The 18,055-nt window shown below is 38.3% G+C and overlaps 2 protein-coding genes across 2 annotated transcripts; both read left to right on the top strand.

Moving 5' to 3' along the window:
• The first annotated feature begins 943 nt into the window (after positions 1–943).
• LOC141619537 (uncharacterized) lies at positions 944–1,818 on the top strand. Its single transcript, XM_074436550.1, has 2 exons — positions 944–1,161; positions 1,326–1,818. Exons 1-2 carry the CDS (start codon positions 944–946, stop codon positions 1,816–1,818), a joined length of 711 nt encoding a protein of 236 aa, XP_074292651.1.
• Positions 1,819–1,836: 18 nt separating this feature from the next.
• LOC141619541 (uncharacterized) lies at positions 1,837–2,901 on the top strand. Its single transcript, XM_074436553.1, has 3 exons — positions 1,837–1,998; positions 2,332–2,526; positions 2,641–2,901. The coding sequence occupies exons 1-3, from the start codon at positions 1,837–1,839 to the stop codon at positions 2,899–2,901; spliced, it is 618 nt and encodes a 205-aa protein (XP_074292654.1).
• The last annotated feature ends 15,154 nt before the right edge of the window (positions 2,902–18,055 follow it).

Here is an 18,055-nt window from a genome sequence, read left to right on the forward strand (position 1 = left end):
GTGGACTTCCGGGATTTGAACAAAGCCAGTCCGAAAGATGACTTTCCATTACCTCACATCGATATCTTGGTTGACAATACCGTAAATCAAGCCCTATTATCTTTCATGAATGGGTATGCCGGATACAATCAGATAAAGATGGCCGAGGAAGATATGCACAAAACCGCGTTTATCACGCAATGGGGAACCTATTGTTACACGGTAATGCCGTTTGGGTTGATAAATGACGGGGCAACGTACCAAAGAACTACGACAACGTTATTGCACGATATGATGCATAAGGAAGTCGAGGTGTATGTCGATGACATGATTGTGAAATCAAAGGAACGTGACGGTCATCCAAAGGCCTTACGAAAATTCCTTGAAAGATTAAGGAAATATAACATGAGGTTGAACCCTCAAAAATACGCCTTCGGGGTTACTTCCGAGAAGCTCCTGGGTCACATCGTCAGCCACCGTGATATTGAGATTGATGCTTTGAAAATGAAGGCCATTATGGGAATGCCTCATCCCAAAACCGAGAAAGAAATTCGAAGTTTCCTGGGTCGAATCCAATATAAAAGCCGCTTTGTCTCGAATTTGACAATGATATGTGAACCGATCTTTAAGAAATTGAAAGTCGGAGAACACGAGGTGTGGGATGACGAATGTCAAGCCGCATTCGACAGGATCAAAGAAGTTCTGTCTGCTCCACCCGTGCTTAGTCCATCCATAGCCGGATTGCGACTATCCTTGTATCTAACAGTAACAGATACCGCGATGGGAGCAATGTTGGCCCAAACTGTGGAAAAAGAAGAAATGGCAATTTACTACATCAGTAAAAAGTTCTTAGAATATGAAGCCAAGTACACCATGTTAGAAAAAAACATGCCTAGCCCTAGTCTGGGCAACAAAGAAGCTGAGACACTATATGCTGTGTTATAGTGTCAGTATATACTCCAGAATGGATCCAATCAAATACATGTTTGAAAAACCAGTATTAAATGGCAGAATGTTGAGATGGACTCTCATGTTAGCTGAATTCGATCTTAAGTACGTACCCTTGAAAGAAGTGAAAGGAAGGGCTGTCGCCGACTTCCTCGCTGACAATCCAATAAAGGAAGACAGTGTTACGGACATGTTTCTTTCCCAGATGAAAACGTGGTTCATGTCGAAGACGATGTATGGGATATTTATTTCGATGAAGCATTGAGTAGCATGGGATATGGGGTCTGAATCCTCCTCTTTTCACCAAAGGGAGAACATGTACCTGTATCCTTCAAGTTAGATTTCCTCGCCACCAACAATGCTGCTGAGTACGAAGCATGCCTACTGGGTTTGCGCAGTGCTATCAGTCTAAATATAAAGAAGTTACTGGTACATGGTGACTCATCTTTAGTCATTAACCAAGTAACAGGGTCGTGGAAAATCAAAAGTGATAGTCTGGCACCTCACCAGGCTAAGATAAAGGAATTGGAAAAATATTTCGAGGAAATACACTATGTCCATTTACCTAGAGAAGAGAATCAATTCGCCAACGCTCTGTCTAAGTTGGCAGCCTTGGTTAACATCGCAGATCACATAGACATCATGCCACTATGTGTCGAACGAAGATCGACACCATCATACATAAATGAGATTAATGGCACTGAGGAAGATGAGATCGAACCTTGGTACACATCAATCTTGAAATTCAAAGACACAGGAGAGTACCCTGACAACCTCGATGCTCGAGGAAAGCGAGCATTACGGATGCTCTCGACCCAGTTCGTTGAGGCTAATGGAGGGCAACTATACAAAAAGACCGCGCAAGGTGTCTTATTGCGATGTATTGGTTAAAAGACAGCCGACAAAGCCATGGAGGAGGTTCATGACGGGGAATATAGACCCCACATGAATGCTCACATGTTGGCTCGTAAGATCATAAGACTTGGTTATTACTGGACCACAATAGAAGTAGATTGCCGACATTATGTTCGACAATGCCACAATTACCAGATATTTGCAAATGTACAGCATGTACCACCCTCTATGCTATATACCATGACATAACCTTGGCCTTTTTCAACCTGGGGGATCGACATTATCGGAAAGGTCAACCCTTCTGGGTCAGGAGAACATTGTTTTATTTTGGTCGCAATCGACTAATTCACGAAGTGGGTAGAAGCCAAGTCTTATAATGTGCTAAGGGCAAAGCAAGTAGCACAGTTCATTCAAAATGAGATCATTTGTCGATATGGGATACCCCACGAAATCATAAATGATAACAGGACCCATTTCCAAGCTGAAACGGAGGTTATACTCGAAAAGTATAAAATCAAGCACCATAAGTCATCACCATACATGCCACAGACAAATGGGGCTGTAGAAGCTGCCAATAAAACACTTACAACCATTTTGAGGAAAATGTGTGATAACTATAAAGATTGGCCATTGAAGATACCCTTTGCCTTGTGGGGATATAGAACTTCAATCAGAACAGCCACAGGGGCAACCTCGTACTATTTGGTTTATGGGATGGAGGCAGTTCAGCCCATAGAACTAGAGGTACCATCCCTAAGGATATTACTTGAGAGCCAAGTTCCTGAAGCAGATTGGGTCTAAGCCAGATATGACTCTTTGGTTTTACTGGATGAACGACGCTTGAACGCATTGTATCAGGTTCAACTCTATCAGAAAAGGATAGAAAGGGCTTTTAATAAGAAGGGGAAACCTAGAAAAATCAAAGAAGGAGATTTGGTGTTGAAATCGGTTCGTGCACTACTACTAGTAGACCCGAGGGGTAAATTTAAACCAAATTGGACAGGCCCGTATTTGGTGAAAAGAATTCTGACGGGAGGAGCGGTTCAGCTGACTGATCTAGATGGAAACGACTTTTCGAATCCTACAAATCTGGACCAGTTGAAAAAATACTATCCCTAAAGACCTCATTCTCAAATGTTATGAAATAAAATTCGGATTGCATTTGTATTTGAGTCTAGTTTCAAAGTCTGACATTCGTTGTCTCTGTATTATGAATTATGAACTACGAACCCGGTTTGATTCTGTTGAAAAGCAGATACGTAGGCAACTCTTTAAAAGAGTACCACCGAAACAATGTAATTCTAGATGCAAAACTGGAAATTTCTAATAAATAAGATTTCCTTTATTTATTTCAATAATTCCGGGTGAAGCCCATAGTGTCTAAACCATCTATTAATAATAAAACTTAATATAACGGCTACCTATCCCTCATATAGCCGAGTCATATAAACCATCACGAGACTAAGTCTCACCCATCTTCACTCTAGCCCGTTTCTTCGGAGGAACTGCACTTTCTTCACGCGGGCCTAGTCTGTCTTTTGCACTTGGTCGGGGACCCAACCTCGCAGCCAATGTCGGCCCATCATCGGCCATTACCCCAAATCTTTTCCAAACGCTTGAGACCTTAGGATCATCTTTAGGGTTTTTATCAGTTTTAGGTTCAGACTCGGTCGCAGTTAAATTCATTTCAAAGAATGCTCGATTTTTGAGGCTTTCCTCATAGTACTTTCAATCTACAACATCAACCTTCTGAAGTTTCCTTCTGATTTCGGGGGAAGTTTCTTTGACCCATCTTAAGTATGAAGGAGACACCCATGTCGAGGGAATTAGCTTGGGCAGGCGCCATAAGGTCCTGCGGTGCCAGGCATAGAGCCACGCCTCGCAACGATAGTGAATGAGGTTGAAGGGCAATTCTGGGGCAGTTTCCATCAAGGGAATCATTTGTGACCGGCCAAATTGTCTAAGAACACGGTCCGAATTAATATAGATAGGGTGATCCAAACCCAATAGAGGAATATGTCTTGTCTTATCAGCATCAGAAAGGCCTGTGAAAGAGTCTATAGCCATCCCGGGTAAGACCCACCGAACATGGGACCCTACACCAGTAGTCAGCACTTCATGCCAATAAGCAGACGACCTATTCAATTTTCACCTTAGAGGCCGACTGATACAACGCCTCACATGATACTTCTCGGGGAGGGCAGAATAATGAAATAATCTAAGGTGATCGAAGAGCCATACCTAGTAAAAGAAGAAAACAATAAAAGAAAAAAAGAAAAAACGACGAAAAAAAAAGAAAAAAAAAAGAAAAAAAAACCGAAGAAAGAAGGAAAAGAAGGGCAAAACCTGTAGAAGTCGGGATGATCCAGTCTAAGCAGCGGTCGGGTTAGCCTTTCTGATATCTAACCCTTTAATAGTCTCAACCATGATAATCCAAGCCGGATTTGAGTGGCTCTCCATCTGCTCCATGACCCCAATAAGCCTAGTTTGACCTTCAGAAGAAGGGATCTCTATGCTTCATTCAAAGCAATAAAGATGTAATAAGATAAGTCCAAAAACCCGACGACGATAAACTGTAGGAATTGCAGGATCATAGGCTTTTTGGAAGTTATGGGCCAATGTGAGTAAATTTACTCTCTTCCTTTTTACGATGCTACGGGCTTCATCATGGGACAAGCCCAAATAATCTCGGTATTTCCTCTCCCAATCCGGAATGGGATCGGGAATTACAGGGTTTTTGTGTATTTTTCCACCCTCCTAAGACAGTCAATTCTTCAGGAAGTGGGTATAACTCACCTTCAGGAAAGGCAAAGACATGGTGAATGGGATCCCACCTCTTTAGGCATTCATCTAAGAAAATGGTTTGAGGCAATATTTGTTTTTGGCAAAGTATCTATTGAATACCCGAGTCAAGAAATGCTTGACTTTCTTGCCCTTTGAATTCTTGGGCCCAACCTTTCATCATTCCAATTAATGGATTCATAACTAGAAGAGTTTTGAAAGAAGGATGTGAGAAAGAAAGAATTAGATTTGTGATTTCTCCTCATGTCTTAGTCTCTTTATATAGAAAAATAAGCGGACTAAAATAAGGAAACCTGAAGAAATAAGGAAACCTGAGGAAATATGGAAACTGAGGGAATTCAGGAAACCTAAGGGAAATAGGAAAACCTACCTAAACAAGGATTGACCACCATTCTTTCGGTCAAGGGGGAGGCCACGACACCCTTCAGCCAGATTTTTGTCCTTATACATCCCTTGCACGGATTTTTGTTGTTACATTTCGAAAGTCGGAACGGCTAATTTACATTTCTACCCTTATCAAGTCAAAATGTTTGAGTTACACACTTACGGCTTTTTATTTTTATTTTTGTTCGAAGGTAGCGGGCTACGCCCACGTCAGTGACGAGTCTCACCCTTTTGTCGCATTTTAAAATGCAAATCGAGTCTACCCTATCCTTTTCCCGTTGAAAATCGGGATTTCAAAAACTTTTTTCAAAGATCGATGATCATTTCCAATTTCAAAACGCTTATCCGGGTCGATGGCCCATTTTCAAGACCATTTTCAAAATGTTTATCCGGGTCGATGACCCATTTTTCATTTGCATTTTCAAAATTTCCATTTCCATTTCTATTTTCAAATGTCTATCCGGGTCGATGACCCATTTTCAAATCCAATTTCAAAATGCTTATCCGGGTCGATGGCCCATTTTTAATTCCTTTTTCAAGGATCGATGATCCAAATAGCAATACATCCCCAGCATGAAAATATTTTTCAAAATCCAGGCCTAAGGCCCATTTCAACTATGGTTGTTTCAAATCCAAGCTTCGGGTCGATGACTCAGTTTATAAAAAGGTTTCAACTTTCAAAGATCAATGATCTAATAGTGTGCTTATACGATAATATGATTATTGTTGTATTTGTTTTCCATGTTTCGAATGTAACAGGAAATGCTTTAACTGGGGGCTCTTAGGCCGTTGGCTTCAGAGACCATTATTAAAATCAACGGATGACATCCACAATCCAAATCAGATCAAATTCAAATCGATCCAATTCAATATAAAGTGGAGGAACTCCACAGCTGAAAGCAAAGTATTGAAGGAATGGTAACCTCATTTGGAAAACTCCATTCCATTCTGGGCATAGATTAGCAGAATGCACGTTAGCAGTGTCGTACTACGATATGGGTTTGATTCCGTCACAACGGATACGTAGGCGCCTAAGGATAAGGCTCAACTCACCACCTTTTCAATGGGTCGATGACCACCGATGCTTAATCCCCAACGAAGCTTCAGGTATGATCTCTTCTTATGGCTGGCGAGCTTATATACGCAAGTCTAATGGACTATAAACGACCAGGAATCCTCGGTCGAGAGGGACCTGGGGTATACTTTGACTTTCGCCCTGTCCAAGCCTCAGTCAAAGTGGGGGCTCTGTAGATACCCATATCTGTCGATATTGGCATTTATAGAAATCCCGTCAAAACACCCGATGATGATGGGACGACATGTATTCACTAGTTGACATTGTCATTATTCATAGTTCGTTTTACGATGTAGAATGGGCATCGTCGATGAAGCGTTTTATTGATGATATTTAATTTAAACTTTTTAATTCTTATTTAAATTAAATGATGTTTAAATTAAGAGTTTTAATTCATTTTATTTATTTAATTTGAATTTATTTTCTTAAGTTTGTTTTATTGAAAATAAAATAAATATTTGGTTTGAAAAATTATTTTATGAGTGTATTTGATTTGAAAAATCATTTATTTTAATGCGTTATTTGATTAGAAAAATCGATTTTGAAAGTTGAAAACTCGTTTTAATCACACGATTTGTGAGCTCGTTTTATGCTTGATTTGGTCTCAATTTTCGACGCACTTTCGACCCAACTTCCTCTCCTCCAACCCATGTTCGAATCCCAGCGAAAGCCTATCCCAAATCCCCTCCACAGCCCATCCAATCCCCATCCAAAACAGCCCAACAACCCCTCTGTTTTGCAGCACAAATCCGACACCTTTGACGCACCCAAACATCACCAAAACCCGACCTCTAACCCATACCCTAGTATCCTAACCATATTACCGTAGCTTAACCACTAAGAAAACCCCTTATACAAACCCTAAAACCCCATGAAATAGCTGCTGGACAGCAGTTATGCAAATCGAGACCCGTCTGCCTCTCCTCGATATACCCTACTTCTACCCTTCAAAACCCCCTATAAATACACTCCTAGCTCAACCATTAAGGGACCTTAGAAACATAGACCAACTACCTAGAATATCAAAGAAATAAATCGTCCAAAAAACCCTAAACTAAAGCCGTGACAGCCGCTTGAAAACAGGGACACAAATCTTGTTTTCGAGTTTCTGTCGTGGTCTTTGGCCTTGATTCTAGTGCTCAAATACTATTAAAACTTCTTGTTTCTTTCCAAATTCACAAAATTCATAGTTTCCAAAACGTCTTTCGGATTGAAAAATTATTGAGAAACGAAGTAGTGGTGAGGGATTGAAAATCGTTGCTCAAGTCTGCCTTTTGAACGTGTTATTTCTTGATTTCAAAATTCAATTTCAATTGTCTTCGTCGACGACGGCCCCTCGAGAAAAAATCTACGATCGATTACGACCCAAGACGTTGTCAACGATACATGTAGGTTGAGGGTGCATAAAAATCTCTCCTTTCTCCCTTTTAATTCCGTATTTTAATTATGTTTACTACATCGTATTATTATCGTATAAATTGTTAATTATGAAATAATTAGTATAGATACGAGTATGAGTTAAAGTGCTAATTTGAATACCCGCGTTGACTTGAATTGGGGAAAGAAAGCCGCTAGATTGGTCGGTCGTTTCCCCTTCTCATTTACATATCCTCGTATTCAGATTCGGACAGAACTAAACCAACTAATTTGTTTTAATAAACGATGTTTATTGTATCTTGTTGTTTTTGAATGAAGGAGAACGGGATTAGTAGTATGGATGTGCCGATGGATGGCCTTTGTATGTTGGATTTTTCTTCCGTTAAGATAAGAATTATTCTATGTTTATCACGTGAAGAATTTAACATGTTTGATTGATTTAATTGATTTTATCTTGTTTAAATTAGTTTGATTTGAGCATGATGATTGAATTTATGAACTACACTTGTCTTAATTTGTTAAAGTTTATGTCTTTGATTATTAAAGCATGTTAATTTGATTATTTTATCATGTTTTGTTTATATAATTCACATGTTTGTTAATCTATCTTATGCTAAAGAGTAAGAATATCTCTTTCCTTCCTCTCTTTGTTTGTTTCTTGCTAGAATAGCTAAATGAACTTCATATGCTAAAATAATTTTGACAAGTTAAATGCATTAAATCGACATAGAATGAAATCACATGTTAGGATTTAAAACAATGATTGCATACTCGCATGAGATACGTATCCAAAATAGCCATCATTTAATTTAGTAGAGACCGTTATAGTTACGGGCGGGGTTGGGTGTTAATTAATGAAATTAAAATAAACTTCCCAACACGTAATCTCACAAGAACTTAAAATCTCTACAATTTGGTTTCTAAATTCCATTTAAAAATTTAGTGGCGACTCTTTCAAAATCAAATGTGTTTAATATGAAATAATAAACATAACGTGGATATAAATTCCCTTATCCACAAATAGTAGTCGTTTAGAAGTCTAATTAGAAACCCTACGTCAAAACGAGAAAGAGGTTAGAGACAGAAACCAACCCAGAACAAACGCAACAACAATTGTGTCCTCTGGAAGAGGCGCATCACCTGTTACGACTGTTCTTGAGCTGGGTTCTGACTGTGAAAGTCAGACCCGCGGGTTAGTTATTGTTCGTTGGTTAGTTTACATTGATAATTGATATATGACTCGAGTAGAAGTGCGTTAGCATGTTTATGTATACTAATATCGTCGCAAGTTAGATTAGAGAACAAGTTTAAATAAAATATTATGGTGATTTACATAATTATAATTACACGATGTCGGGTTTTACAAAGGTTAAAACTTTGAACTTGAAAACGGAATTAAAGTAACAAAACTTTAAAATAGAGATTATGTACAAAAAACGAATTCTAAAGATTCGATATGGGAAAATCGAACCCTTAAAATCCGGGTTTGAATAAGATGATGAAAACCCGCAAATATTGAATTATAAGGGATTTAAGCCGAAAAAAGGTTGAAACGATTTATAAAAACTAATTTGAAAATCATTAGATGAAATAAGAAGAACAAAACGAAGAAAGAAAATAAAAGGCGAAAGAAGCAAAAACCCGAGGAAGAAGAAGAAGTGCAGCAGCTGAAGGCAGCCTCTGGAAGAGGCGCAGCAGATGTTGCGGCCTTTCCAGAAGGCGCATTAGTTGATGCGATTCTTCCCCACGTCAGATCTCTGCTTTTTCCGTCAAAAGGTTTTAAAGAAGTGATTTTAAAAGACGATTTGAGCATGCTTATGATATAAATTCTCACATAATTATATATACAGAAAATAAAAGAAGATTAAAGTGGGATTTTACACCCTCAGGCTTACATGTTAGCATCACGGGATTTAACTAAATCGGCTTTTAGTGGTAACTCGACTCGATTTATGCAAATATGAAAGTGCCCTTGAAAAAGGATTTTAAAAGAATGATTAATTATGGTGTAGTGGTCAAATTGGCCGGTCATGCAAACGTGACTGGTACCCAGAATAATCTGGGCTTACATGGTCGCGTAGAACAAACACGTAGGCGTCGAAAAGAAAGAGCGTGGTCTTAGAATGCATGGAGAAGAGAAGGGACGGACACTCGCGTGAAATATATGTGAGGCGAGGGCCTCTATTTATACTAATTACAAGGTAGAGGTTTAGGAAAGAGGTATGACGAAATTTAGAATGGAAACAACCGACTTAGGTTGAAACACGGAAACTTGGATGAAAAGAAAGCCTAGAGAAAAGGCGCAGTAGGTGCTGCATTACACAGAAGAGGCGCACCACTTACTGCGTTCTCTCTCTCGAGTAGTTTTCTTCTGCGCAAGAAAGCGCGTTTGACAGCCTTTCGTATTTTAGGCATAAGTTTTCTACCAGACTCGGATTAAGGTGATTTTTGTGGCGTTGGAAAGATAAAGGAAAGATCTAGAACTTTATGTAAAATAGGCCAGAGGCTAAAAAGTCATTATTACCGCGTAAAACGGGCCTAAAGGTTCTGTTGTCATTTTAGCTAAATGAAATGCACATTTTGCAATGTACTCCTAACATTGTATGACATCCTAACCTTAGGTAGACAAGCACATTACTTTTTGACTCGGGATTGATGGTTTTAGAAAAGGGATTTTTTTCACCCGGACTCCAAATGTACTTTAGTTACTGTTAAAACGTTCGTAATGACACCTAGATGACAACCAAGGGGTAGACACAAGTGTATGAGTTATCTTTTATTAACCGATTTACGAAACGTCATAAAATCGCGTAATATGCTAAACATGCGGCCCAATCATCACTGGGTGTTTGGCGGGAGGTGCAGAAATGAGGTGTCTACAAATCTCAATTTTAAAAATGTGAGTGATCTTATCAATTGTATTGTCCATCACTTTTAAGTGAACAAAAAAGGTGATAATAGACAATAATCGATAACCAAAGGAAGAATAAATAAATAGCATGTTGTGACGATTTGGCATGAATGCATAAAAATAAAAATAAAAAGCAATAAATCATAATATGGCCACCTAGTTAATCTAATTAACTAAATTATTACACTTCGGAAACCAACTCCTTGATCTCTCGAGTCTTCATAGAAACGACATCTTCGTCTTTTGGATTTCGGAACTCCTTTCCAAAAAACTCCGACTTGAGGGAACTCCAATAAAAATAGCTACATGAAAATAATTTACATAGCTATTCCTATTATAAAATAATTTTAATAAAAAATAAAACTAATTAAATAATTATAAACCGACGATACGAAATCTCATTTAAATTACAAAACAATCGATATACCTTTCATTACGAGTAATATCGACTTCTAACTAAGGCTATATTAGGTAAACTTAAATATTTAACATAAATTAAATCCATTCATCAACATAAAAAAATGCATTAAATAAAAAATGTCATGCCAAATCGTCTTAATTTGCCGACAACGATCATGTGAGCTCGATTTTGCGGAATTGTATAATTTTTAACCATTAAAAAATTATACAATCACTTCTTAAAATAATTTTAAGACATATCAATCATACTAATCTAGTCTAACACCAAAAATTAGTCTCCACTAAAATTTTGGTGATAATTTGGGTTAATTTAATTTTTAATTAGCAAAATTACCTTAAAATTCATAATTTTGTAAAATAATACAATTTAATCATAACCTTTATGGAAAAATTGAATCTAATTTTTTTTTACATTCTTGTTATCCTCCAAAATGATTTTCACGTTGAAAAAATAGCCAACAAAATCAGATTTTAACAATTTAAAAATAAATCGATAAAAATACCTCTTTTACAACTTAATTCCAAATTAAATCATAAAAGTCAAATGATCCAAAAATAAAAAATTTGAACATTTTGGAACTAATTCCTATAGCTAATTATAAAAAAATTTTGACCAAAAATTCCAACTAATAATTACTTACAAAATAACCATTATTTACCAATTTTTATCACATAAAAATCAATAAATTAATAAAAATTAATCATATTAATTTATAAAATTCCTTTTCTCATGAATAGAATATGCAAGTGATTATTTAAAAATAAACATGGCCAAAAATTAACATGCAACATAATTTTATTAACACTTAAGTAAAATTAATGCATTTTAACTCAGTTTTAGTCGTTAATATGTAATTTTATGCTATAAAATTCCCAAAAATATAAAATTTTGACCCATATCATCTTACGACCAGATTATTACATGCAAATTAATATTTTGTGAAAAAGCTAATTTTAACATCAAAATATTCATTTTATCAAATTATCTAATAAGGTGATAATATCGTCTTAAAATGACTTGCATGTAAATAACAATGCTCTAATACCACTTGTAAGTTATAACACCCGCCATTTTAATAAATCTCATTTATTTGATTTTCATCAAAAAGGTTTATTTTTATTTCTTTTTATACTCCGTACTAATTTTGGTTTAATGTTTTAATTAAAACCATTTATCGATTTTAGTCCTATTTTATAAATGGTCCGACTTTTAATTATATGTCACATTTTTATAAAATTGGAAAACGATTCTAGTTCATCACCTTTTTGGACAGTGTGATAGTAATTTTTATACAAAGTATTTTAGTCCTTTCTGGTTCATCACCTTTTCGGATCTCTTTTCCAAAATTTACACCTCGTGAATAGTATAAATTGTAATACTACTGAAACTAATGATGTATGTATAATTGAGTAATATGTGTAAGTAGTATCGTAATGGGAGTTAGTAACGATAGCATTTTGATTGGCGTGCAAGTTTAAGTGGAGCAGGTTCTGAGTGGTAGGGTCTAGGGAGTATGTTTTAACTTTGTGACGAAGTTCATTTTAAGGAGGGAAGACTTTAATACTCCTCATATTCCGTAGTTATAGGACCCTTTGTCTGTGTCTAAAATACAAGGTAGACTATGAAAGGTTAATATCATCCGAAATGCTCAAAGCTTAAACTATCCTACCTTATTTTTGCTGATGATCTATTGGTTTTTGCTAAGGGTAACCTTCCTTCTATTTTGGCGGTTAAAAACGCTCTTGATAACTTTGTTAGCTTCTCTGGTTTGGCCCCCAATTCCTCTAAAACCAACATTTATTTTGGGGGGATTAGCCAGGAGGTAAGGGACCAAATTCTTCTTAGCACTAGCTATGTTGGAGGGACATTCCCATTCAAATACTTGGGGGTTCCTTTACACTATGCTAGGCTGACAAGGGAGCACTTCCAGCCCCTTCTTGATAAAATTAAAGGCCAAATTGAGCACTGGTTAAACAAACAACTATCTTATGCAGGGAAGATTCAATTGCTTAATTTTGTCATCTTTGGGGTTGAAAAATTTGGGTGTGCTTGCTTTTTGCTTCATAGAGGAATTATTAAATCTATTGATAAAGCTTGCAGAGCCTTCTTATGGGACTGCTATGCTGGTAAAAAACGAATGATATTCTTTAATTGGGATAAGGTTTGCAGAAATAGAGAGCAGGGAGGAATGGGTATTATGGAACTATTGAGTTGGAATAAAGCTTTGCAAATTCGTACCTAATTGAGAATCCTCTTCAGGCCTAACACTGTTTGGTTAAACTGGTGCCACCATTATCTACTTCATGGAAATGGGATATAGGATGCACAACCTCGTACTACCTGTACTATTTCTTGGAAGTCTCTATTGACTACTCGAGATGAATTGATTCAATATAAAGGTTCTTGTCCTGCTGCTCTTGCTCTAGTTATTGAATGGCACAATACGAAGCAGAAAACGCTAGTTTTGTATGAGGGGTTTAGAGAAAGAGGACCAACTGTTGGTTGGGTTAAACCATTATTGGACACTCTAATAGTGCCTAGTCATCAATTTGTGAGTGTGCTTGCTGGATGGAAATGCTTGGCTACGTAAGATAACCTGATTAGAAGGGGAATGCTTATAGTCAGCAGATGCATTTTGTGTTAACTTGAGTGTGAGACTGGCCAACATATTTTCTCTAATTGCACCTTCTCTAGTTGTGTTTTGCAGACTATGCTTCACTGGATGGGCGTGTCCAGGAGGCCTTTGTCTTTGAAGCAGGAACTATAATACTACGATTTTCTATGTCTATGGGTACTCTATCGAGTGGGGCTTACTCTGTCGAGTAAGTATATTTTTATACGAAACAGTAGGTTTCCTGATGGGTACTCGATCGAGTATGTTGGGTACTCGATCGAGTAAGGATCACTCGATCGAGTAAATGACTTACTCGATCGAGTAAGTTGGTCTTACGGGTTATTATAGTCGGGTTTTGTTAATAACGCGTCATTAGTATTTAAGGGTTCCGTCACCCTTCTTAATAAGTTTTAACTTTTCTAAAACCTTTCAAAGAGAAAAAGAAGTTACGTAGCTTTCATTCATCGTGTTATTAGCAAATCCCAAGGGTTAGGACCGTCGGATTGTCGTGTTGTTTACACCGTTGAGTTCGTCGCATCAAGAGTAAGATCCTTGTATAATTTTTATAATGTTTCGTTGAGTTTGTTTAAAACCCTAATTGGGTATATTTGGAGGTTTTGGGAGTATTATGTTGATTGGGTGATAATTATATGAATATGTATTATAGAAGGAGGATTCGTAGATGAACATTACTGAGTAGGTGCATGTGACGGTCTTGTGGTTGCCTATTCCAGGTAGGGTTTCCCGACTCGCTTATTGTTTACATAGTTTTGTTGATGGTTGATCATTGTTGTTGATTTGTATCATATTGGAATTTGTAATTGGTAATTGTTGTTGTATAATGTGGTTGGTTGTGATTGGTTGTTTGTGGTTCGCGAGGTGCGCCCTCGACTAAGTGGACTCACTTACGGGAGTGGCTTCACGCCCTTGATTCGCCCTCTGTGGAACTCACCACAGAGGGGATATGCACATTTAGGAACATGGGTTATCGCTCGGATGAGATGAGCGGGGATTAGGTGGGAACGGCTGCGGTCCCCCACTAGCGGTGTGGAATACTTGTTGCGATGGGCATTCTGGTAGGATTTCACATTTCAGTGTGTAGTCAGGTGTGTGGAGTTATGATGGAGATTGGATGATCGTTATATTGCTTTTGTTGTTTTGTTTTATGTAAATAGTAACTGACCCCGATTTAAATGTTTTGAAAACTGTGGTGATCCATTCGGGGATGGTGAGCCGTTATTGAGCATGTATGAGATGATACACAAGGGATAGCTGGGTTGAGTTGCCATGGGATGTCTAGAAGTCTTCCGCTGTGTCTTAAACATTCTTTTACGTTATTTAGATTAGCATTTTTTTTGGAAACACTTGTATTTACTTTAACAGTTTTGGTTTTGGACTTGTATCACTTTAAACATTTTTAATAAGTATGTTTTTTTATTGTCTATTTGATATACATTGCCTCGGGTAATCCAGATGGTAGCATTCCCATGCCTTAAGTGGTCCTGGTAAGGCACTTGGAGTATGAGGGTGTTACAAAGTGGTATCAGAGCGATGATTTTGGAAGCTGTAATTAATGAACCCAATGAAGTTAGAGAGTCAAAATAAAATGAACCCAGGTAGGATTTGTTAGGAGCTAATGCAAAGGCTTGGAAGACGTCCTAAAGTCGCGATCTCGCCCTACAACTTTGAACCGGTCATTATGGGGTGTGTCTTGGGGTCGCTATATGTTTATCTAAGTATGTTGCATATCTATATAGAAATGTGTTGTGAATTGGTGGATGAATGCATGTGGAGATGGAGAATGATGTGGTGAAAGGTGAGTAAGTAACATGAGTATATGTGTTGATATGAATAACAGAATTGCATGATGATTGATTTCTAATGTGGCTTATTAGAAACATGTGAAATATGATGTTGTTTGTTATATATATATATATATATATATATATATGTATATATATATATATGTATATATATATATATGTATATATATATATATGTATATATATATATATGTATATATATATATATATATATATATATATGTATATATATATATGTATATATATATATATATATGTATATATATATGCGTATGTATATCGAGTTATATATATAGGTGGTTGAAAAGTAGTTGAGTTGAGCATGCGGGTAGTATGCGAGTCGGCATGACTCGATCGAGTAGGTAAGGGACTCGATCGAGTGGGGGTGTATGTCGTTTCTGGACAGTGTACTGTTTTTGGGCACTCGATCGAGTAAGTAGGGGGACTCGATCGAGCGACGTCCACTTTATCGAGTAAGTTTGTCGCTCGATCGAGTAAGGTTTGTGAGGCTTCTGGTCAGGTTCTGGAGTCGAGGTACACGATCGAGTAAGTGGGCAACTCGATCGAGTGGCCTCAACTCGATCGAGTAGGTTGTGTTGCTCGATCGAGTAGGTTCTGCACATGTCATATACGTGTTTAAGTTGTGGGATATGTGTTTATGTTTACCTCTTCTCTTATATAGTTAAAAGATGCCGCCAAAGAGATCTGCGTTGTATGCTAGGGCCGAGATGATGAGTGTTGATGAGATTGCCAAGATGCTTGAGAATCAAGAGGCTCTGATAGAGGCCTTAAAGAAGTTTGGGAAAGATAAAGAGGCTAGGGTGGATTTTGCTAAGATGAGTGTCACCATAACTTGTTTCAACCCAAAAGAATACATGGGCACCGGAGCGCCAATTTTGCTCGACAATTGGCATAGGGAGATGGAGAATATACTTAATGTGGTTCATTGCCCTGAGGACTTTAGAGTAGAACAAGCTACGTTCTACTTGAGAGATGCGGCCGAAGAATGGTGGCATAAGGTTAGGAAGAGTGCCTAAGACCTATATGTGAAACATGGTATGTCGGCTATAGCTTGGAGTGACTTCAAGAGAGCTATGCGCCGAGAGTTCGTACCTGAGCATGTCCGTAGTAGGCTGAGAGAGGAGTTTGATGATTTCAAAATGACTCCGGAGATGACTGTGGCTGAGTATTACCACAAGTCCACAAGTTCAATGAGAAGTCTAGATATGCCAAGGATATGAGGTTGAACCAGGAGAAATTGGAGTTGAAGTTTGAGAAGGGTTTGACACCTAAGGTCATGGAGAAGCTGCCTGTAGGAGTCCTTACTAATGTTAAGGAAGTGTATGAGCGAGCCGGAAGAGCTGAGAGGTTCTGAGAAGAGGAAGGCTGAGAGCGAGGGTGGTGGTCAGTCTAGTTACAAGAGGGGCAACCATAACTAGGCGAGGGCTTACTCTTCGGGGTCGGGGTTCAGTGGTGGAGCTTCCAATGGGCGTGGCCGCAGTGGTGGTAGTAGCAGCTGGGGGATATCTTGCTTTAACTGTGGCGGTATGGACCATAAGAGACATGAGTGCACCAGTGCTATGGGCAGGAGTTTCCATAGACCATCACAGTGGAGTTTCTCTTAGGGTCCGTCTCAGATTTATGGTAGTAACAGGCCGGCTGGGTCATAGAACAATCAGGGTAGTCAGAACAACAACAACGGTAGGGCTAACCGCAATGGCGGTAATTCATATCATAAACCAGCAACAAACAACAACTAGGGGTCGGCTGCCAAGCCGTCTACTTCTGCTAGTACTGTCCAAGGAGGTGGAAAAAAGACCAGTGGCAAGCTTTTCATGATGGAGAAGAAAGCAACTGAGATGATGCTCATGTGATCACGGGTACTTTTCTTGTTAATGGTGTCTTTACCTTTGTTTTGTTTGATTCGGGGGCTTCACAATCTTTTTTATCATCGAGTCATACTAAGCTTTTGGGTTAGGGGAAGTTTGAGTCTGTAAAAGAGGAGGTTTTTATACCGTCGGGTGAGTCTGTAACTTGTGGGAGGTTGTATAAGGGTGTGTCTATGATAGTTGGGTAGGTTGACCTTCCGGTAGATTTGTTAGAGTTTTCCATGGATGGTTTTTAGATGATAGTTGGCATGGATTGGTTGGGTAAGTACAAAGCTAGAATAGACTCTCACCAGAAGATATTATATTTGACGGGTCCTAAGGGAATTAGTGTGTCTTATCGTGGGTTTGTTGTCAAACCCAAAGTTATAGTGATTGCAGCAGTGACCTTGAAGTCTTATCTGAGGAAGGGTGTCCTTTGATACTATGCCATGTGAAAGACCATAGTATGGTGAGTTCGACAGTTGATCAGATACAAGTGGTGGGAGAGTTTTCAGATGTTTTTCTAGAGGCCCCATACCGCATAGGTCCTAAGGAATTGGAGGAGCTGAAGAAACAGCTGGACGATTTGATTGATAAGGGATACATTAGACCTATTGTATAACCGTGGGGAGCACCAATTCTGTTTGTGATGAAGAAAGATGGGAGTTTGAGGTTGTGTATCAACTACAGAGAGCTAAACAGGGTTACAGTGAAGAATAAGAATCCTTTGCCAAGGATAGATGATTTGTTTGATCAGTTGAATGGGGCAGCAGTCTTTTCTAAGATTGATTTGGGGTCGGGGTACCATCAGGTGAAGATTCGGGATGAGGACATACCGAAGACAGCTTTTACATCAAGGTATGGTCACTATGAGTATGTTTTGATGCCGTTTGGGTTATCTAATGCACCTGCAGTGTTTATGGATTTGATGAACCGGGTCTTCAGTCAGTTTTTGGATCGGTTTGTGGTGGTCTTCATCGATGATATCTTAGTCTATT

The sequence above is a fragment of the Silene latifolia genome, chromosome X (assembly GCF_048544455.1).
Source record: "Silene latifolia isolate original U9 population chromosome X, ASM4854445v1, whole genome shotgun sequence".
NCBI lineage: Eukaryota > Viridiplantae > Streptophyta > Magnoliopsida > Caryophyllales > Caryophyllaceae > Silene > Silene latifolia.